A 23,481-nucleotide genomic window follows, 5' to 3' on the forward strand; every position below is an offset into this window, starting at 1 on the left:
TTGTTTCTGCCTCAGCCTCCCACCTCCAACCGGAAGAGGTGTGTTTTCCTTTCAGGAATACATCGATGCGCACCCTGAGACCATTGTCCTGGACCCCCTGCCTGCCATCAGGACCCTGCTGGACCGCTCCAAGTCCTATGAGCTCATCCGGAAGATCGAGGCCTACATGAAAGGTACGGACGCACGTGGCTCGGCACCTGTGGCGGTGGCACACCTCGACACCTCGACAGTCCCATCGCGTCGGAGGGAGATAGGGTGCTGATCTGTTGAAGCCCTTTGGGGCAGGAAGCACTTGAATTCCTTGTGGGGTGCACGTTTTGGGGAGGCCCTTTTTCTCTCCTTCTCTAACCAGCGGTTAGGAAATAAAAGCCCTAGGGTGCTCTTTGGGAGAGAGAGTGGCTGCAATCACTTTAAGACAGTTTTGTTTTGTTGTGAACCCACAGAGTGGTGATGAAGTGTCCTGATAACACAGTGGTTAGAGAGCAGGCGTGTGTGTAGAATAACTTGAGCAGCGGGCAGCCAAGGAGAGTTATGTAACTGGGCACTGGAGACAAACAGAAATTGAAGGGCCTTTAATCAAACACATGGAGATGTGTAATGTGGCGGCTGGACCTCATGGGGTACGCTCTGTTCTCCAGGGCCAGAGCCTCCTGCTTAGCTGTGGGAGCTTTTCCTGCCAGCTACGTCGTCTTGTCTCTGAGGACTCGTTCTCCCCACCTCCCTGGTCTGGGAGTCCCACTCCAGAGGTGTTTGTTTATGTGAGAAGGGCTTTTGGGGAAAGATTCATGTGAACAATAACCTAGTTCTCGTTGCCTGGTCCAAGCGTTCCTTGCTGAGAGTTCTTGTTTAATTCTAAGGAAAAGTGTTTTGTTCGTGTCCCAGGGCTGTGTGAGGATCCATCTTTGGGACAGGAGAGGCACACCCCACACCTGCCACCCACACCATGAGTGTGGCTTACCTGGGTTGCCCTGAATCCTGACTTGGCTGGTGACTTGGCCTGGCATTGTTTCATGTGATGGTGGGACTGGTGGGAAAAGTTTGGCTTGCCAGACCGGCAGCAAACCTGTCTGTAGCTTAAGTTTTCTCCTTACTTTCTCTCTTCTGGTGCTCATAGAGGTGGGCACAGTTATCCACCATGTTCCGCAGACAGTGGTGGAGAATGAGCAGTTAGCAGATGGGCCAATACCACACAGCTTGTGCGCAGCAGAGCCAGCATCTGGCCAGGTCTCTCCAACTCAGGCTGCCAGCTCCTAGCCCCTCAGCTTAACTTCCATGTCCACGGCTAGAGGGCCCTAGATCTAGCAAGCCCCTGGCATGGATGCTGTCAGGGACCTTGGCCAGGAGAGTTGGTGAGTCTTTGCTTCTCTAAGGAACATGCCCTGTGGAAGAGCTGGATGTTGGACCTGGCTGTCCTAGAGGGGGTCTCAAGGCCCGTTTCACTGGGTGCCTGGCATTCAGCAGGTGACCTAAAGCGTGGGCTTCCTGGGTGGCCCCCAAACGGCAGGCCTTTTCAGTATGCCAGCATCCTTTTGCCCTTGGGCCTGGAATGGTCAGCGATGAATGAGGTCAGCTTCCCTTCCCTTTGCCTTCCTTCCCTGGGTCCAACTAGAACCCTCAGATGAGAAGGAAGATCTGTAGGGATGTTCCAGGTAAACTTTGGTTCTGGCAAGGAAATCTGCCTCTTCCTGGGAATTGCATGCATTGAACACCAACGGTGTGTGAAGGGACAGGAGGTGAATCTGATCCTGATGAGAAGGCCCAATTGGTGGGAGGAGTTGCAGGTTGGCCACCACATCTCGTGGCCTCCCAAGTTCATGAGAAGAGTGATGTATTCTGATGGGGTCAGGGAGGTTACTGCCGAGAAGGGCTTTTCAGGGCAAAGAGCACAGGCTTTTGGGGAGACAGACTGAGGTAGTATCTACATCTGGGCTCTTGGTGCTGTGTGGCCTTGGCCCAAGTCCCTTGACCTCGCCCTGCTGGTTTTCTGTTAAGATGTTGATAATAAGTAGTTTATCTACAGGGTCTGGGATTGACATAACTGCGATGACATCTAATGAGCACTTAGCGTGGGTCTTGGCTCATGGTGTCACCCGGAAATGGCAGCTGCTGGCACAGCTCCCATTATGATGGAGGGGGCTGAAGCAGCTGCATTGGATCTTGGAGTCTCTCTCGGTTTTCATGGGTAGAGCATCAAGGCTGTGGTCAAGGGTGAGCCTGGGCCTGGAGTGTGGGTGTGCAGTCAGGGAGCCGCGGACTGGTGATTGGTCAGATTGCACCATGCACAGGAAACAGGCCTGTCCCTGGTGGATGAGACTGAGGGTGACAGCCTAGACCTCCCAGACAGGGCAGTGGTATAAGCAGAGTGGCACACAGCCGCGGTGTGGAGTGCCTGTGCATGACTTGTAGGTCACTGGGTCAGTGTGGGGGACTTGGAATGTCTTAAGCAGTTGGGGGCTTCGTTCATGGGCACCTACTGACGGTGTGTGAGCAAGCGAATGAGGACGTGAGCATGCGTCTTAGATCAGTGCAGACGTGGCCTGGAGACAGGTTCTGATAGCCGTTACCTATATCCTATTGTAAGAGTTACCCATACTGAGCCACGTGTGTAAGGGACTGGTGACCGACCCCCGGGGGGAGAGAATCAGCCCCCACACTACTGGGTCCAGGAAACCTCAGACTCAGGTGTCATCAGCTCCGGAGCTGCCTGCAGGGTGGGGGTTGGAGGTTGGGGGATGGGGAAGCCCCCTCCATGCCCAGCAGGAACGTGTGACCGAACCCTAACAGCCAGCTTGGTCCTAAGCCAGCAGGAATTGTTCTGTGGGTGGGCCGTGACCGCTGCACCCTGGATTTTCCTTATCGTGCATACCAAGCTGGGCTGGTATTCTTCCAGGAGGGTGGGCAGAAGCTGGGATTTCCTGGAACCTTTTCCTGTTCCCACCCCCACCCCCACAGCTGTTCTTATAGAAGCACTGCTGGCTCCCATCTTCCATCCTCCCAGAACCCGGGCTCCTCCTCCCTGCAGATGCAGAGAACCTTCTCTGGGAGGCACATCCCAGCACTCCTCCGCCCCACTCCTGCTATTCCTGGAGGCAGCCCTGTTAAGTGTGCTGTAAATGGCCATAATTACCCTGTAAGTTCCCCAGACAATTAGAACAATGCAAGTGACACTGCTGCTCAGGGTGTCACTGTCCTTCATGCCAAGGTGGCTCTGCCTGCTTCAGAGATCCTGGGTGGCTGCAGACAGGCCAGGGGAGGCTGCTTTGGGGAGGTGCCCAGGGCTCCCTGCAGTAGGGGTGGCAGTCTCCCAGGAGCAGCGGCAGAGCACTTGGAGCAGGAGGTTCATGCTCTGTCTCCGTGCAGAGCATCAGCTGTGGAGACAGGTGAAGCCTACTGCCTGCTGCCTGGAGCCCCCAACTCCTCGTCCGAGTACCTTGGTGATATCTTGGTTCTGTGTTCCCAGAGCTCATCCTCTTCCAGTTCAGAGCTTGGAGGGGAGATGGGAACCTTTCTCTGCCTCAGACCTTTTGGTCTCAAACCTGCTTATGTAGTTAGTACTAAAGTTTCTGTAGCAACAGACCTGAAATAACAGTGGCTTAAATGAGATAGAACTTCATTTCTCTATTCATGGAAAAGCCCAGAGAAAGGACCCAGACTTCTTACCAGCTGGTCATTCTGTGATGTGGGACTCCTGGTCCACAATGGTGCCACTAAAACTCCAGCCATCACATCCAGAGGGGTCTAGGGTAAGGGATGGGAGGAGCCGAGGAAAAGGAAGCAGGGGGAGGCAGCCCTAGTTATCTTTTAAGGAAAGGTTCTGGAAGCCACAACATGATGCTCTTTCTTTTTTTTTTTTTTTTTTTCATGATGCTCTTTCCACACATCATTGGCTGGGACTGAGTTCCATTTTGAGCTGCAAGGGGAGTGTGGCTCCCCACACTCCCCACAAGGGAGTGTGGCTCCCCACACTCCCCACAAGGGAGTGTGGGGAGTGTGGGCTCTATTCTGGGCAGCCGTATGCCCAGCTAAAATTGGGAGCTGGAATATGGGGAGAAGGAGTTTCAGGAGACAACTGTCTACCACCTTACCTGAGAAGTGGGTTGCTACCTGGAGAATCCATGGGTGAATGACTCTTGGAATGACTATTCCTCCTCCAGCTGGCCGGGGGCTGTGGCCTCAGCTTGTGACCTTAGCAGCTCAAAGCAGCCAGAAGTCACTAGGTTTGCAGAGTGACCCACCCAAGAGCATTTGGGCCACAGGGTTCTGTAACAGGTAACTGTTTCTGAGCAAGGCCGCACCCACACCCCTTAGGCAGAGACACAGATGGCACTGAACCTGGATCCAGTTCAAACCCAGTACAGGAACCTCCCAGAAGTAGAACATTGCCTGGCACAGGCATGGAGGAGGGGGAGGGAGGCCACGTCAACAAGTCATGATTGCCGAGCAGGCCTTGTCTCTCCCTGCCACCTGCTTTGCCACAGACCAAGATTTTGAGGTGGAAGCCCCAAGACCAAGGCCTGGCTCTGCCACCCCAGGCCGAGCAATTCTGGGTGAGGCTCTGGCTGGCTCCTGAACTGGCCAAAGCATCATGAGAAAAAGTTGTGCTGTGGTTGGATGACACAGGCTGGTCGTCTTGGCCCTGGGGGGTAGGGGTGGATGGTAGCTAATGGAGGGCATCAGGCCACAGGACAGAGGACTCCAGAGACCTTTCAGTGCTGATGCAGCGGTGGGTGATGGGTGACATGTGCTGTGGAGATGACAGATGGCCATCGGCATGTCAGGCCTCCCTGGGGAGGGAGGTCCACACCACGGATTGAAGCGTTTCTGCCTAGGGTTTTATGAGGGTGTAATCAGGGCTCATCTGGGAGTATGTTGGGAAGCTGGACTGAGAATGGAGTAATCTAGGTAGCAAGTGAAGAGAAAGGAACATTCCTTAGGGCCTGGAGGAGTGATTTCCCACAGAGCCTCAGTCAGGCTAGGTCTATGGTGTGGGGGGGGGGGGGGACAGGGGCAGAGCTGGGGGGCGGCTGTCCACCTTTGGTGCCTGGCAAAGGCCTGTGGGTAGGGGAGGAGAGGCCAGAAAGAGGGCTTGGTGTCAAGGCTCGGGCCTCAGATCTGCCTGTGTCCCCTGCATTGTGTGGCCTCGGTGGGTCACTTTCCAGTCTGAGCGCACTTTGTCGGCACTTGTTGGGTGCCGGGGAGCCATTGCTCCTGCCAGGCACTGTTGGAAGCACTGTACATGTCTGAGCTGATTTAATCCTCACCGTGACCCCACGAGAAAGGTAGAACACTGAAGTGCATAAGCTCATCCGCTCCAGCCGCACTGCTACTTCAGGGGTAGAGCTGGGATTTGAATTTAGCTGATGGTTCCTGGAGCCCTGGGTGTCCTGCCGCCCCGCCCTGCAGGGGCTGAGTGAGGTTGGAGTCTGCATGGATGTGGAGCAGCGGGACTCTGCTGCCTGGGGGCAGGTGTGTGGGCACTGCCAGCTGCTGGCACCTGTGGGTGCCCTCTGGTGTTCAGAAGAGGACACTGACCACAGAAAGGCCCTGGGGTCCACTCCACAGAGAATGAGCAGCTCTGCTGCTCCTGTCATGGACTCTCTGCTCCTAGAGTTTCCAAGGAAACAGGAACCTTGTCTGTTCCATTTGAGAGCAGCGCCACACATGGTCGTGGAAAAGAACAGGCCTTGGCACCAATAGACCTGGGCTCCGCGCTCAGCTCCCCTTGTTCGTCCTGGGTGGTCACCAGCCCTCTCAGAATCATTTGCTCCTCTGTGCCCCAGGGGCTGCCATCAGCTCCATGAGAGGTGGTGTACGGCAGGTCTGGCCATATTCATTGCAGCGAGTGTGGCTCTGAATCAGGTATCACATGTGGTCAGTTCCCTTTTGGTCCTGCTGGGTGCCCAGGTTCTAAGTGGGAGGCATATGGCAAAAGCTGTGGGTGGTGGAGGACATGAAGGACCAGGAGGGCAGGAATGAACGCACCCCAAGAACTGTCACTCCCAAGTCAGCCAGCTTCTGGCCTGATTTTGTGCAAGGGGCTGAAGTTTTGGATCAGCCCACCAAGAAAATGCTTCAACACCTATCAAGGGGGCTTCAAAGGAGGCCTGATGGTGCCTGCTGTGTCTCCTTCGAGGGTCAGCCAGCACAATCTGCAGTGCTGAGGCCAAGGGGACAGGGCCAGGCCCAGACCAACTCCCAGAGCAGGTGGCCATGCAAGTGGCACAACCTCTACAAGCTGGGGTGAGCATGGGGGCTCTGGGTTGGCGCTTGGCTCCTGGTTTTCTCTTTGACTTTGGGGGTCTGTAGGGGAAACACTGTCCATGTTTCCAGCGACCCAGCTAGAGACCCCGTGTTCAGATGGGGGGGGGGGGGGATGGTGGGTTGAGCACCAGCTGTGGGCCAGGCTGAGGTAGGCATTTTCCCAGCTTCAGGTGGCATCTGGGCCTGTCTATGTCTTGGGGATCCTTCCTTTCGTTACCTGCCAAGAGGAAGTAGGTCTCCTTCCCTCAGAGTGGTGGGGATGGCCCTCAGGACCAGGCCCTGGGTGGGCAGCTGCTCCTCTCCTCGCTGCAAATCCTCCTACACGGCTGAGCTGTTCCTCCATTTCAAAGTGGAACTCAAGCGAGGCGAGAGTTTCAGAGCTACCAGATCTTCACGCCAAGTCCCGTGCTGACTCCCAAACTCAGCTTCCTTTCTCCACCAGGCGCATTTCACAGCAAATTCTCTGAACCCCACCCATCTCTGTGCCCTCAGTGAGTTGAGTGCTCACTGTGCCCTCTGCTGACCCTGGGTGGGATCTGCTCCTGTCCCTGGCTCCCCATCAGAGGCCACAACCTGCTACCCAGGCCTGGGGCCAGGGCTCACCTCTGCCACTGTGCGGAGTCCTGCCCTGCGGGAACTCAGCATGTGTCCCTTCCCCACCCACCTGCCTGCCCACTCATCCTCAGCCTCAGAGGTCCCCTTGTGAGAGGAGGCTCTGTGTCGCCCCTGGGGACCCACGCATCCTGAGAGTGTTCAGCCCTGCTGGCCCAACTCACAGTGCAGACTGAGGAGCCCAGGGATAGGAGGACACCCACAGGTTCACATCTGCTCACTGCCGCCACCCCTCCCCCCGCAGGCCTAGGTCTGCTCTTTCTCTTCCCGCCAGAGTGCTGTTTCCTTGTCGTCTGCCCTCCTTGGCCTACCTGGCATGGGGAGGTGAGAGGTACCTTAGGGAATGAGCAGACACCCTCCCCGCCCCCCGTTCTTCAGCAACTACTCTCCTGACACACTCCTGCCTTCCAGAAGGCCGAGTGCTGTGCCCAGAGGGCAGTGGCCCTCTTCCTGGGGAAGCAGACTCAGCTTTTGCCTTAGCTCTCAGGGCCCAGGCCTCCTAGTGCTGAGGCCCACAGGCTAGTCCTGCCAGGTAAGAGAGATGGAAGTGCAGTAACTCCCTCCGGGGGAGTGTGCAGAGATCCCCTCGTTTCCCATTTTCTAGAGTTATGCTGAAAGCTAGCGTCCCAAAGCTGGGATGTTCTGCTGAATGACCACAGGCCAGCACCCGACTCCCACCTTGCCTTCACGCTGCCATGGCACGCCCGATGGACTGCCATCTCCAGGCTGGCACTGACCCTCTATCTTTGGCAGCCCTCTGCCAAATTCCTCACTTGCTCTGCAAAGGCCCAGGACACAGGACTGGAGCTCCAAGGAGAGACTAGGAGTGATATGAGCTGTCACAGTGACTGGTGGCAGCCCCCTAAGGAGACTCGGTTCCATCCTTGGAAAGAACTTTCCTGTTTGTGCACTCAGCTTCTCATGGAGCCTTCTGAGCCTCCAGGATAACAGCAGTGAGGCAGGAGCAGCCTTGGTCCACAGGTGCCTCTCTCTGGTTCCATCCAGCTCAGCGGCTCTGCACCAGATAAAAGGCTTGGTGCTCACCCACTGGCACACAGACCCTCCTAGGAAGCCCTGTCTCCTCCTGACCCACAGACACACTACTCCACCCCTCCTGAATGACTCCACCAGGCCCTGATGGCTCCACCAGCCCAGTCCTTTCTTCCCTACATATTCAAGGCTGCCCCAGGCCAGTTGGTGAACCAGATGCTGATATCTCTGAGACTAGCTCCCTTTTCTGGAGTTTCTTTCCCCTTGTTGTGATGACCAATGCCTTCAGACTGGAGACTCCCAGGACCCTGTCCCCCCCTTCCCTCATCACACCTTGAGACCCCCAGGTCCCATGTAAGAAATCTCAACATCTCTTCCCTGGGGAGGAGGAGGACAGATAGATACCCAAGACATACTTGGTCAGATTGATCAGAAAGTGTCAGGCCCTAGTCATTTACACTTTAATGTGAATTTAAAGCCCACATAGTGTCTTTCCAGCTGAAAGAGATCTTGAACTCTCAGTGCTTCTGAAGCTGCTCATCTCCATATCTTTGAAGATGATGATAGGGGCCCAGAGAGGCTGTAGTACCAACCCAGCACCCCTTGATGCTTTCTGCTTCTCAGTTAAGTGCTCTGTTCCTGGGACCTGCACCTCTGCAACAATCTTCCCAGAAGCATTACAGGTCACGCTGCCTGGGTTCAGGTGCTGTCCTCATCCCTGGCTGCATGCATTTAGGCAAGTGATTTAACCTACTGAGCCTCGGTTTTCCTATCTGTAAAGAGGGGTAATGGTAGCAGCACCTTCTTCATCAGTAGTTGTAAGGATTCAGTGTGGTTGTGCATTTAAGGCATAAATACTCCGCAGATGGTAATTCTTCCAGGTGACACTACATGGTGGGTTTCAGACCACACCTGTGTGTCATGACCCTAGTAGTCTCGGGTTCCTGCACTTATGTTTGGTGCTGGATTTGTGCTAGCCTCCTGGATTGTGGGCCTCAGGACCCATATGAGACCAGACCCATCCAGGGCAGTGGTCCCCTCTCCATCCATCCTACCTGAACACTCAGCTCCCTGTTTATAAATGCATCACCTGGGTTTATTTCCCCAAATGAGAATGTTTGGGGGACCTCAGCAGGCAGGGCTTTTGTCCTAACCTTAATGACTTTTTCACAGTGTCTCATGGTTTCATACTAAACTTCACATTGTACGGTTTTTCATGTAATTTTTTTATTCTTAAATAGATGTGCCAAAAAAGTTGGAAACATTGGTACACAAAGTTCCCTCATACCCTCCACACAGCTGCATCTTGAGTTAACATTTCCTGTGACCACAATACATTTAGTTCTCCAAACCAGGGAATTCCCATCAATGGCAGTACTACTCATTAAGTTCCACCAGCTCTCCCGCTGCTGCCCTTCCTCTGGGTATCCTTCTCTGTGGCTTCCTCGTGTCTAGGGCAGGGCCTCAGGCTATTTGTCTTTGATGACGATGATGCTGTGGAACAGCCCTGCATCAGTTTGGGCTTATGGGATGTTTCCCAGTGTTACCACATTAGGTTGACGTTAGCCTTTTGGACAGGAACACCGCACTGGCAGTGCTTTTTCCCTTCTTTGCACCCCCTGTATCTCAGGAGGCCATGACGTTGATATGGGTTCTATCTAGTTAACCGATCATTTGGCCAGAGTGCTGTCACGTTTCTCCACTGTTCATTTCTATTTTTCTCTTTGTAATTAGGGTTATCTTATACGGAGATCCTTTGCAGATGTTCTATTTCTCATCATACTTTTGCCTGCTATTTTAGCATCCTCTGATGGTTCTTGATGATAAGCATCACTACTGTGCTATTTGCCAAAAGGTCACTATATTGAATTTTAAAAAGTAATAAACCTGCCCTCTTCAAACTGGGACTTTTGCAGACGTCCCTAGGAGGCCCCTTCCCTGAGTTCTAGCCTCAGCTCATTTGTAAGTAAAAAGAAAGGCAAAGATGAGAAAGAAGGAAAAAGGGGGGATGTGTTAGAGAGGGTTCTGTGCTGCAAGACTTCTCAGAGCCTTTAACATACTAATATGAATCTTGAGGCTTCTGGAGGTGGTGTGCTGAATTTTACACTAATGTTAAGACACACTGGTAGTTTATATCACACTAATAAGGGGGAAAGTGCTAATTAAATTGTGATAAACCGTCAATGATGACACATATCTCAACCTCTAGGATGGAAAATGAAAAAACACATGTCTTAGGATCAGTGGAATATGACAGTACTTGACTTTTTCCACTTAATCACTCATAGATTCTCCTCTTCCTCCCCGTAGGGCTTCTGGTGAGAAGCTTGCTCCACCCAGCACACTTTAAAAATTCCCAGACTGGGTGCTACTCACCTCCTACTGTGCACAGATCTGACCTTGAATTCCCTCTATCAGACAGGCAGGGCCCTGGGTGTTGGTGACTCACTTCCCAGAGGCAGCTGCTTTTAGCACTGTGGAATCCATCTTTCTAGACCCTTCTCATGCATGTAAAAGTGTGTGTGTGTATATTAAAAAAAAAAGCAGGATCATATTACATATGTGTTCTCATAAAACTTGTTTTTTTCCCCACTGAGTGTATATCTTGGCTTCTTTCCATGGCCCATAAAAGAGGGAGGGAGGTCTGCTTGGCTCTTTTTGGTGGCAACATAATATTTTAGCACATGATTGAAAGAACCATAGTTTACTCAATTACATTGAGCTCATAAGGTCATTCTAGTTCAATTTTTTGTTTGTTTGTTTCTTGGACAGTAGTAAACATAGATCCTTGCATATTTCTATAAAATTAATTCCTAGAAGTGGAATTTCTCAAAAATTTTTATAAACATTTCTCACATGGGCTGGTACTGCTGGATTGTTCTTGAAAAAGTTTGAGCAGATCTCACTACTCTGTGCCCATCTGCCAGGGAAATGATACCTACCTTAATTTGCATGTCTTTCTTCATCGGCCAAATGGAGCATGTCTTCATGTGCTTATTGGCCCTTTGCCTTTCTTCTGCGTGTGAATCTCTTCCTGTCATTTGCCCACTTTTCTATTGGGTTGTTGGTCTTTCTTATTGATTGGTTAGAGCCCTTTTTGGATTAAGGAAGTTGTTTCATTGTTTAAAATATGGACAGTTTCATCAATAGAAGCTTCCATCTTTGTACGGGGGCCAAGCTAACATTTTCTGTTCTGCTTTTAGAACTTGTACTGCCAGAGAGAGCACTTTAGGTATTATTTTTGAAATGTCTTGAAAACAAAAAAAGCTGCTGCATTTTGGGAGTTGGAGCTGAGTGGGGGCAGTGAATATCTGCCTTGGTCCGGAAGGGGATGTAAATCACTGCGAACGACTGCCATGGAGTTAATCCCCATCACCAGTAGCTATTTTCATCAGCTGGAGTAGGGCTCGGGAATGTCTGTGTCACTGCCGGGCCGTGTCTGGCTCCTCTGTTCTTGGGCTTTTTGAACATCCGGGTGCAAACAGCCCTCTGGAGATGAAACAGGTCATTAGCTCAGTCCGATGGGAGAAAACGGCCATCCAGCTGACCAGGGCAGTGTCAGACCAGGAAATGTCAGATCTGTGGCATTTCTTGCCCTCTGTCTCTGCCCACAAGCCACCCCCTACCTCAATTGCAGGCTGATTCCACATCTTCCAGTGTCATCTGTCCCCGCCCCCGCCAGCTCACCTATAGCCCGAGGATCAGGCTCCTGGCAGGGCAGTGACAGCTGCAACAAGACCAGAAGACCCCTCAGAGCCTCCAGGGAGCAGTAGGGGCTGCAGCCACTGCTGTGATGTGCCCTCCACCCACCATCTCCAGTAACACAGTCAAGTCAGGGACCCATGTCAGAGCCGTGGCCCCCCGCTCCCCCTCCCTTTGGAGAAGACTCTTCCACAGGAGTCTTCACTGTGCAGCTTCAGACAGTGCTGACTGTGGCCGAGAACACCATCAGGCCTGTGAACGTTTCGTCTCTGTCGTGTTTTTTCAGCCCGTAGCTGACATTGCTGTTCTCTGTCCCAGCTAGGGATGATAGCTCTGATCTGACCTTGTATTCTGAGCATAAGGATGCTGCCTCGGAGCCATGTGCTCTGCTGAGAGGGGGGGTGGGGGCCCTCTGGGGGGGTGGCCTGACAGTTGCTGCTGATCTACTGTAAGAGTCCTATTCTGTCCCAGTGGACAGATGGACGGGAAGGAGCCATGTTCCTTCATGCTCGGTGTCAAGAGTACCGTTTCCGGGCAAGAAAAAGCCAGCATGTTGCTCTCCCCCAGGCCATCTTTTTTTTCCTGTCTCCCAAGGGGCCTGGTCGGATCATACGGGGCAGTGCTGGGCTCACTAAGGTGATCATAGACTTGCCAATGCGGTAGACCTGCAGATAATGATGGAAGTAGGGCGGTGGAGGGTACCTGCCGCCAGTACCTACTACGTGCCAGTTTCTGTAATAAGTGTTCTGTGTGTGGATTCGTTTGATGCTGGCAGCAGCTCCATGAACAGGACTGAGGGTTGTGTTTATCCCCATCTTACGGATGGAAAACTGAGGCACGGAGTAGTGAAGGAACCTTCTCAAGGTCACACATACCCAGGCAGCCTACAGTGTTTCTCCACAGTGTGGGGGAAGCACAGCCAGCTTGACACCTCTTATCTCCTGGTCTCTGAGATAGGAACGAAAAGGTTCTCCAACTCCTTCTGGGCCCAGAGCCCTTTCGAGGGACTGAGGAGAGATGGGGAGGGAGGTTTCACCTCGTAGGCTGTTGTGAGGCCTTGGAGCCAGGCTGCCTATGTGGGAGCTCGCTCTGCTACCTACAGGCTTTAGGCCTCCCAGGGCCTCAGTGTCCTTCCATGCACATGGTGGTGACAGTAGTAATCTTCCCATTGCTTTGCTAGAAGATTCCTCCAGGCTGAGACCTACAGGTGTGCGCAGTGGTTCTGGCATGGGGCTGTGTGCACCTGCGAGGGTCCACCTCTTGGTAGAAGGAACCACGTCGTAACCCCGCACAGCTTTCCACAGAGCGTAGCCATTACCGGCCTGCTTGTTCCTAGCTCTAGGATAGCCCCCACATGTACTGAGGTGAGGAGGGTGATCCCCCAGTCCTGTCAGGGGCAATGGGGTATCAGTGATGGGGGCATGAGCCCTGAGTTGGGAACTTGTTTGAGATACTGAGTGAAGCCTGTTTTGTGCAGAGCCCGGGGCAGAGGTGGGTGGCAGGTGGAATGTATCGGCAGGGCCTCCACCTGTCCCTCCTGCTGGGCCTCCCTCACCCCTGCCTCATCCTCTGCTCTGTGAGATTCGCCAGGAGACCGCATGAGGCCCATCCACTCTCAGGAAGTGCCGTTTCTCTCACTTCCCCTCCCCTCAGGGGTATTCAGACCTCACAGTGGTCCTCTGTGTGGTAGCTGCTGGTGTTATCCCCTCTTGGCAGATGTGGAAACTGAGGCGTGGAGAAGTGGCCAGGACTGAGACAGTGGACCTAGGATTGGAACCCAGGCACTCGGCCCCCTGCTATGCCTCCCCAGAGCCTCCAAGTGGCCATGAAGATGAGGCACTGCTTCTCCTGGGCCCAACCCAAAGCCCCGGCACATTCCCAGGTGGTTTCCATGAGTCAGGCTCCCTGGTCCCCACATCCCCAGGGCACACCGGCTTTGAGGGCTACAACGGTCTTAAACAAGACAAAACGTACTATTTTAGTTTCGTCTCACCTGAGGCTCTGAATGGGTCTGAAGATACACACAATGATGTCACTGCTGTCCAATTGTTTCCACCCTTTTGAAGTCCAGCACAAATCCCACCCCCCCCCCACCCCCAACAAATCCAGGTGCCCTCAGGCTGCAGGGAGAAGTGAATCACCTGCCGTAAATGGAACGTAGAATGCACCGTGGAAGTAGGTGTTCCGGGACAGAGGGGACCAGAGCAGGAGACAAGTCATAGGCATAACTGGAGGGAATCGGCAAGAAGAAAGAACAGATTGTGACTTTCTGATGTAGGGGCAGTTGGGATGGTTGGAGACCCAGGCAGTGAGGCCATCCTAGACTCACCCAGGACAGCAGGGAGGTGAGGGCAGAGCACTGCCGTGGGAAAGGCCACACGCAGGTGCTAAGATGATGCTGGAGCCTTTCCTGGACAGGCCGGGTGGATGGGCCATTATGCTCTGGACAGCGGGCGTGGGAAGTTGTGTCACGGACAGGGAATGCCCTGCACAGGCCGGAGCCCAGCTCTAGATCAGAGACTGGTTCCCACCTCCATTTCCTGCCATCCATGGGCCTGTCTTTTGGACCCTTCCTAGCCCCCTGGCCGGGGCCTACAGTGGCTTTCCCACCCCCATGTGCCTGACTTGACTGTTCCAAATTACAGGGTGGCCGCCATCATCATGAGCCCAGGAGCCATTCACGCGTTACCTTCAGAGCTGCTGTCAGACTGGCACTTGATTACCCAGCATGCTCAGAACACCTTTTCCTGTCTAGAAGTCAGGAACATGTGGCACCTGGCCCATAACAGCTTCACGGCAGAGGGAGGGTGACTTTGGACAATCAGGCACAAAATGAGTCATGAACACTGGCCCTTGTGGGTGGCAGGCCAGGCTCTCAGGGCTTTCCCCCTTGGGGTCTGCCGCTGTCTTCAGAGCTGTCCCACCCTAGCAGCACCATGCATGGCTGACTGGTAAGTTGCAGCCCGTCCCCTTTCCCTGTGCTGGCCCCAAGCTTCTGGTACTCACAGCTCATTCTTCTGTCTCCTGGTTCATCCCACCCACGTGTATTGGCAGAGAGATGTTTCTTACGGTTTGCTGCCTCCGAGCAACACTGGACTGGGGGAAAGTGGATCCTGACCCCAAGGAACACACTGCCTGGTTGCTGAGTCAAAACCCAAACATGTGGAAGTTTAACAGGGTCTGAGAGAGGAGCAATCAAGCAAGGTAGCAGTGCAGGGGAGAGGTGGTGCTGGAACGAGCAAGGCTGCCAGTGGAAGGTTCTAGATGAGGTGCTGTTGGGAGGTGGCAGTAACTGTGCGAGACCACCTACCCTGGAGAGCCTACAGCCAGTGGATGGGAGGTCTGTTGCCAAGTGGTGGCAGGAGGGGGAGGTGTGTGTGGGGAGTAGTGAGACCTCCGTGTAGACCCAGGGAAGGGTCTTGGGTTCTGCATTCCAGGAGGAGTTGGGAGGCATGTAGTTTGCTGGAGCTGCCCTAGCAAAGCACCACAGACAGGGTGGTCTCACCAGTAGGCATATACTGCTCCATAGTTCTGGAGGCTGGAAGTCCAGGATCAAGGTATCTGCAGACCTGGCATCTCCTGAGGCCTCTGTCCTTGGCTTGCAGGTGGCTGCTGTCCTGTGTCCTCCTGTGGTCTTCCCTCCTGTCTTCTCAGAAGGACACTGGTCAGACTGGGTCAGGGCCTACCCATAGGACCTCATTTTAACTTAATCACCTCTAAAGACCATGTGTCCATGTACAGTCGCATCCTGAGGAATTGGGGGGGGGGGTGGTTGGGACCTTAGCCTATGATTTTGAGGGGAACAGTCCAGCCTGTACCATGAAGGTAAGCAGGATCAGCTTGCAGGAGCCTGGAAGGGCTTTGGACTTTGACTTAACTCAGCCATGGACGATTCTTGAGTTGAGAGCAGCCTCAGTATGTAGGTGGGAGCCTTAGAAAGATGATACAGGATCTAATGGTGATGGAGGTTTGGGTTAGATGGTGGATAAGGTGGCAAAACACCAGAAATCCGTGGCTTGTGGGTAGAACAGATGCTGTGGGGAGAAGAGAGTTATGGGGTGGGGGTTCCAAGGAGGAGGTTCCTGCATGCACAGACCTCAGCCCATGTAGTCAGGCAGCTGGGAAGAAGTCCCAGTGCTGGGCCTCTGCACTTGTTTGGTCGAGTGTCCCAGGAAGACTGGCTGAGGCCACTGCACCTTCCCAAACCCTGGGGTGAAGTGGCTGGTGGGGAGAGGGATGGTGGAGCCTCCTCCTAGAGGGGCAGGGCTTGCAGAGGACAGGGCTGTGTTCCCTGAAACAGGGCTAACTCTGATTCTCATGGTTTCCAAGTGCTCTCCATGGACATGGCCTCACCAAGTCTCCATAATCACTCTGGGAGGTAGGCAGCATTGCTGTCCCATTTTACAGATGAGGGAAGGAATCAGAGAGGATGAGTGGCCTGACCCAGGTGGCACAGGTTACAGGCACTTAGTTGGTTCTCAGCTGCAGAGTTGATGCTCATTATCGCTGCTGTGTTTGTTTTTTGGGCTGCCGTCTGTGGTGACTGCCACCTCAGGCAGTCTTCCATGATTCCCATGGCCCTGGGTGTCATGGTGGACATGTCTGGGGTATGTCCTTGGGAATTGACTGGCCACCTCTTCCCCAGCACACCCATTACGCTTGGTGATTTGGGATTTAGCCGTACCAGCCAATTTATTTCTTGTTAAATTAAAAGGGTCTGATGCAACTATAACAGATATGAATATATGTTCTGTTTTTATGGCCTGTTCTATGACTTAAAATATGTTTTCTGAATGTGGGGTACAGCCCTGTGAGGTAGGTTACTTTTGTCCTCATTTTCCATTGAGGACACTGAGGCAGAGGGGTTACTTGGCCAGAGCCACACAGCTCACATGGGGTGGCACTGGGATTCAAACCCAGGTAGCCTGTGTCCCTGCAGACCATCCAGGGGAGCCTATTCTGCGTTACTCACCGAGATAAGGTAAGCCAGCAGAAGGAGCCTTGTCCTGGATGCACAGAAGGAGGGTGTTGAGAGGAGCCTCCCAGAGCAGGAAGATGGCCTGATGAGGCTTGGAGGACAGGCAGGAGGTTGTCAGGCCAAAAAGGGGTTGCAAGAAAGGGCTTGGTGGGCGTAGGCCAAGGGTCCAGCGTGTACAAGGCTCCAGGCACTAGTTTTTCCTCAGCTCTTGGAAGACTGGGTGGGAACCCGCATCCTGCTGTGCCTGCTCCATCAGCGACACTCCTGCATCATACCGTTTCCTGCTCTAGGACAGGGACTCTTGGGAGTGGGGAATGGCCCAGGAAGGAGGACACAGCCCAGCTCGGGGAGGTGGCATCTGGGGCCTGGTGCACAGGGCCCCTGGACAAAATGCTCCTGCCCTGTGGGAACTGCATTTTGGGAGGCCACTTCTGTTGGGCTGGGACGAGTGGGAGGCCAGTCTGGTGTCTGCTTCATTCCCTCATCCACTCATTTGTTGGGGGTTGGGCCATGAACATAATGGGGATGGTCCCTGCCCTCCTGGAGCCTACATTCTGCCTGAAAGGTGGATCTACGTCCGTGCAGCAGCTCTAGCTAACATGAGAGGGCATGTACAGATGGAAACTTCCTGCCTCCTCCCATGGAGCCCTCCTGGTCTTTCCAGGATGCAGTTAGAAGTCTGATCTCCTGGACCACATGCTTCCTAGTACCTGGCCTGGGGCGCTGCCCCTCGGAGGCTGGAGAGCCCTGGCGTGCTGGCTGGTCGTCTGAGTCACACACACTCTCCCAGACTTGTCTCCAGCATGTACGGGATTCGGGAGCTCCTGTTGTCTCTGCTTCTGTCCCCCTCTGGAGCAGGAAGCAACCAATGGCCCCGTGCTACCACCTGGCTCGTGGTGGCATCTGGGCCCATAGGCTCCCTTGCTGAGGAGGAGGGTGTGAACAGATGGCAGTCCCAGGCCCTTACTGCCCCCGAGAGAGCCTAGCTTCTTTATTTCCAGGATCTGTGGCACTTTTTCCTTGTCCTCGGTTCTCACTAGACAGGGCTGGCTCATTGGGACTCCCATTCTCCCATTCTGCCAGCCAGCAGCCCAGAGCCCAGGGGAGCTGCTGGAATTGCACACTGATCTCCAGGTCCCATCCAGAGCTTTTGCTGGTAGTGACTCCCCACACCAGCCTCACGGTCTTCATGCTTCAGTCACTGTTCCCGGTGGCCTGCTGGCCCCACAGTGACCGTATATGCAGCAAAGGCATTGTTCCCCATGTCAGCCATGGTCCTCCTTCCTGAAAGGACTGCCCCACTTTCTGAAGGTAGAACTAACTACCCAGGGCCAAGGAGGTGTAGGCAAGACCCGTTCACTATAGGTACCACAGCGAAGTCCTGCAGTCCTTTGTGGAAACATCATGGCACCGTGTAGCAGGAACCCTAGAAATGTCGATTCCTGGGGACCCCGAAAGTCACTACTCAGGATTTGGCCTGTGGAAGTGATTTGCCACAGCACAAAGCCTTACACATGAGAAATGTTCATTGAAGCATGGTCTGGGAGAGAAAAATTGACACAAGCATAAATGTCTGACTTTAGGGACAAATGTCACCAGCTGGGTAACCGGGATACGCAAGATCGCAGGGAGATACTGACGGCAACAGGGTTCAGTGACGGCAACAGGGTTCAGTAACGGCAGGATTAAAGAAGCAGGTCTAATGACAATCATAACAAAGGAGGTCAAGAGGATGTCTGTGCAGGGAAGCCCTTCGGAGGGTGAAAGACCTGGCGGCTGAGCAGGAATATGCCTGACTGCTCTTTTCTTTTCTTTTCTTTTCTTTTCTTTTCTTTTCTTTTCTTTTCTTTTCTTTTCTTTTCTCTTTTCTTTTTCTTTTCTTTCTTTTCTTTTCTCTTTCTTTCTTAAGATTTTATTTATTTATTCATGAGAGACACAAGGAGAGAGAGAGACAGAGACACAAGCAGAGGGAGGAGCAGGCTCCATGCAGGGAGCCTGATGAGGGACTTGATCCTGGGTCTCCAGGATCACGCCCCGGGCTGAAGGTGGTGCTAAACTGCTGAGCCACCTGGGCTGCCCTGCCTCCATCCAGGTGTGGCCCAGATGTCCGAGGAGCAAGCCTTGTGCATTAGGCACCACCGATCACTTCACTTCACTCAGCTCATTCGCCCGGCAAGTGTTGAGGACCTACTATGTTCTGGGCAGTGGTCTGGGCTGTGGCCTACAGCTATGAACAAAACCCAGCATCTCCTGCCCGCCCACAGGGAACTGACATCCCAGAGAGGGAGACACGATCTGGTGGATGCACTTCTTGCAGTGATGTCATTCATCCCGCAGTGGTGCCATCCTGTTGCTCAGGACCACACAGCTGGCTCCAGGCCGCCCTGGTCCCTCCCACCCCCACCCCCCAGCTTGTCTTCTGTCTTTTCTCCCCCAACACCCAGCCCTGACTCCTGGTGGTGTTCTGTCCTGGGGCCCTGCCCATCGTAGGGGCTTCAGAGCACTCCAGCCCTGCATGTCCTCGGGGACTGGGTCTTTTCATCAGATGTTCTGGGTGAAGTGATTAGATCTGTCCAAGATGAAGGAACCAAGGCAGGGTTGGTTCTGGTACACTGCACCCAGCATACCCTGCCAGGGCTACTTCCACAGCCACGTAAGGATGCTTCTGTCCCCCTCTGGAGCAGGCAGCAACCAATGGCCCTGTGCCACCACCTGGCTCGTGGTGGCATCTGGGCCCTTAGGCTCCCTTGCTGAGGAGGAGGGTGTGAACAGATGGCAGTCCCAGGCCCTTACTGCCCCCGAGAGAGCCTAGCTTCTTTATTTCCAGGGTCTGTGGCACTTTTTCCTTGTCCTCGGTTCTCACTAGATAGGGCTGGCTCATTGGGACTCCCATTCTCCCATTCTGCCAGCCAGCAGCCCAGAACCCAGGGGAGCTGCTAGAATTGCACACTGATCTCCAGGTCCCATCCAGCTTGTCTTCTGTCTTTTCTCCCCCAACACCCAGCCCTGACTCCTGGTTGTGTTCTGTCCTGGGGCCCTGCCCATCGTAGGGGCTTCAGAGCACTCCAGCCCTGCATGTCCTCGGGGACTGGGTCTTTTCATCAGATGTTCTGGGTGAAGTGATTAGATCTGTCCAAGATGAAGGAACCAAGGCAGGGTTGGTTCTGGTACACTGCACCCAGCATACCCTGCCAGGGCTACTTCCACACCCACGTAAGGATGACCCGCTCTGGCAGCACCACACTGGGCACACAGAGAAGCAAGTGAGGATGGGGCCTGGCACCTGACGCCTCCCGGGAAGCTGGACATGACCAGTGGCCATGATACAGCATCTGCCTGCTTGGGTGTCCCCAGCCATCACAGGGTACCTGGGATGGACCCAGTCTCCCAACAACCCACCAGGGAGACACTGCTCCCATCTCACAGATGAGGAAAGTGAGGCCCAGCAGAGTTTAGTCACTTGTCAGTATTACAACTCATGAGTAACTTACCTGAGGTTCAGGGTCAGGCTTCAAAGTGCCATCTCTCTCTGTCCCCCACCCTGGCTCTCCCCTGCCACAAACTGCTGTTGGTCACTGTTCTATCATCTGGATAGCTCCCCAGTAGCTGCCTCTAGTCAGGTAAGAGTGTGTCCACCCTGCAGAGTGGGTAGGCTATGGCCTTCAACTCTTTTCCATCCATCTTGGACATGTGGATGCATGGTTGGGACTCATGGCTCATCTCCCAGGGCTCCAGCTTCACTGTCTGTGATGGGGACAGCCCAGAGGGAGGACAAGGGGCAGGGTTTCCGTTTCCCAGGGGCTAAGGTTTCAGCTCTTCACAGAACACAACCCACCATCCACCTAAAAAAAGCCCTTCCAACTTCCATCCAGAAATAAAGACGATAGATAAATAAGCAACAGGAGCCTTTTCTTGGGAACCAGAAATAGCTTCCCTGGGCTCCCAGCACTGACTTATAGAAAGATTCTTCATTCTGTCTCTCTTTGGGGAGAAGAGCTGCTGGCAAAGTTGCGAGTTTCCCACGGGAGAGCCAGTGGAACCTCTGCTATTACTATCCCTTGTGAGGCGGGGCTGGCTCTGCTACCACAGGGCCCTGGGTCCTTTCCTGGCCTCTCATCAGCCAGGTGGCCTGTGTCTGAGAGCTGGGTGGATGTCTGCGCCCTCACCTCAGAGGCTGGGAGCAGGTTGTGCAGAGGCAGCCAGCGCATGTCCTTAGGCAGAGCTTCTACATGGTCTGTTCCCTGTGCTGGAAGCAGGCCGACCCCAGACGCATCGCCTTTGCCACACGCTCACTTTCCCTTGTCTGTGTTGAACAAGATGCTCCCTGACCTCACCTCCTGCCCTGCTGGCAACCCTGTGTGGCTCCCCACCAGCACCGTCTAGCTGTACATTTTACTTAACACTCTGGTTTATTGTTTGGGAAGGCAAGCTCCAAGAGGGCAGGCTGTGTCTGTTGTAAAGTGCTAGGTCTTTAGCAGATTTAGCAGAGCCTTAACACATTTTTTACCACTGGTGGTGAATGTTTGTTGAAACCAAAATAGGAATGGTAGTTGTTTCTAATTTACCATGATTTCATAGTCATGCAGGTTGATTTTGGCTACAGGTAGCCAGAAAGTGGTTCAGGAAGTAAAGACATTGTGGTTTACTCTACTGGAGTCCAGAGTGGGGCAGGCCTGGGAGATGGAGCAGCCATGGCCTAGTAAGGGACAAGGGACCCTTCCAGTCTCTGTCCTGGAGGCTGGTGGCTGCCTTCACCCAAAGCTGGCCTTTGGTGGTGACTCAGCTTTGACTCTGGGTTCTTCCTGGCAGTGTGATTGGGCCAATCTCAGTACCGGCCTGACCCCTGGAGTGACAGAAAGACAGCAAGGTAGGCAGCCAATGGGGCTTGCTGATCAGGGTGTGGTCAGCAGGCTCCTGACTAGGAGGAAGGAGGAAGACCATGACAGTGTGCATGAGCCCCTCTTTTTTGGTGCACTTAGTTTTTTGCCATCCCAGTTGGGCCCTGCCTCACACTCAGAGCCTGGGATTTCAGAGAGGTGGGGATGTCCAGCCTCATGCTAGGTGTGGCCCATTAACTGGAAACATCTCATCTGCTTTTCATCTGGACCCCAAACATCTCTGGGGGAAGCACTGTCCTTATCCTTGTCTGACTTCATCCTGGACCAGCATGGGGCGATTCTACAGGTTTGCAGGAGACATCGTACATGAAGCATTTGTTTAGCCCGGCAGTGCCTGCAGAAAGCAAGTACTTGAGGGATGACAGTTGTTGCTGCTGCTGCTGCTGGGGGATTGTTCTTCTTTTTTAAATTGATATAATTCACATGCCATAAAATCCACCTTTTTAAAGTACACGTAAAATTCAGTAGCTTTGAATGTATTCCCGAAATTTTGCAACCAGCACCATTATCTAAGTCCAGAGTATTCTCATCACCCTAGAAAGAAATGTACCCATTTATAGTCAGTCCCTATCCTCCTGGCAACCACCAGCTCCTTTCTCTCTCTGGATTTGCCTATTCTGCACATTTCATATAAGTGAAATCATATAACATGTGGCTTTTGTAACTGGCTTCCTTGGCTTAGCTTCACATTCTGTTTTCAAGGTCATGTTGTAGCATGTGTCATTCTTTTTCTGGTTGAATTATACTCTCTTGAACGGGCATATCATCCACTCGTCAGGTGATGACATCTAGGCTGCGGCCACTTTTTGGCTATTAGGAATAATGCCATGAGCATTGCAGGGCAGGTTTCATGTGGACATAAGTTTCCATTCCCTTAGTTGTATGTCTAGGAGTGCACTTACTGGGTCATTCTGTAACTCCATGTGTAACTATTTGGGGAACTGCCAGATTGCTTCCGAAAGCAGCTGCACCATTGGACTTTCCCACCAGCGGTGTTAGCACTTGTTACTTTGTCTTTTCGATCATGGCCATCCTCAGTAGATATGAAATAATACCTTATTGTGGTTTGGATGTGCATTTCCCTGCTGGCTAATGCTGTTAAGCATCTTTTCTCAGGCACTTTGGTTATTTGTATATTTTATTTTGAGAACTGTCACTTCAGACCCTTTGCCCATTTTAAATCTGGGTTGTCTTTTTACTGTTTGCTAATAGTTCTTTGTATGTTTTGGATCCTAGACCCTTGTCAGATGTATGATTTGCAAATATTTTTCCCCATTCCATGGGATGTCATTTCACTTTCTTGATAGTATCCTCTGAAGCATGGAAGTTTTTAATTTCAATGATGTCAGATTTACCTGTTTTCACTTCGTTTGCTTGTGCTTTTAGTATCTAAGAAGCCATTACCCAACCCTAGGGTTATGAAGACTTATTTACACCCATGTTTTCCTCTAAGAGTTTTATTATTTTAGATCTTTTTTTTTTTAATTTTTATTTATTTATGATAGTCACAGAGAGAGAGAGAGGCAGAGACACAGGCGGAGGGAGAAGCAGGCTCCATGCACCGGGAGCCCGATGTGGGATTCGATCCCGGGTCTCCAGGATCGCGCCCTGGGCCAAAGGCAGGCGCCAAACCGCTGCGCCACCCAGGGATCCCTATTTTAGATCTTATATTTAGAATCATGATCCATTTTGAATCCATTCTTGTGTGTGGTGTGAGGTAGGGTTCCAGCTTCATTCTTTTACAATGTGGATATCCAGTTTTCCTACCACCATTTGTTGAAAAGACTATCGTTCCCCCGTTGGATTGTATTGGCACCCTGGTGGAAAATCCATTGATTCACAAATATGGTTCTATTTCTGGTCTCTCAGATCTATTCCATTGATCTATGTGTCTGTTCTGGTACCACTACCGTACTGCGTAACTGTAGCATTGTAGTAAGTTTTTAAATTGTGTGTCTTCAACTTTGCTCTTTTTCAAGGTTGGCTATCCTAGGTCCCTTGCATTTTTACATGAATTTAAGGATTAGCTTAAATCCTGCT

At 52.8% G+C, this 23,481-nt stretch overlaps 1 protein-coding gene across 2 annotated transcripts in view; it reads left to right on the forward strand.

The window, feature by feature from the left end:
- Window positions 1–23,481, forward strand: part of ITPK1 (inositol-tetrakisphosphate 1-kinase) — a 164,001-nt gene that overhangs the window by 117,584 nt on the left and 22,936 nt on the right. For both annotated transcript variants that reach the window (XM_041758262.1, XM_041758263.1), the window contains one exon: window positions 56–173. In XM_041758262.1, coding sequence (XP_041614196.1) covers window positions 56–173 — 118 coding nt within the window. The remainder of the gene's footprint in view (window positions 1–55; window positions 174–23,481) is intronic.

The sequence above is a fragment of the Vulpes lagopus genome, chromosome 6 (genome assembly GCF_018345385.1).
Source record: "Vulpes lagopus strain Blue_001 chromosome 6, ASM1834538v1, whole genome shotgun sequence".
Lineage (NCBI taxonomy): Eukaryota > Metazoa > Chordata > Mammalia > Carnivora > Canidae > Vulpes > Vulpes lagopus.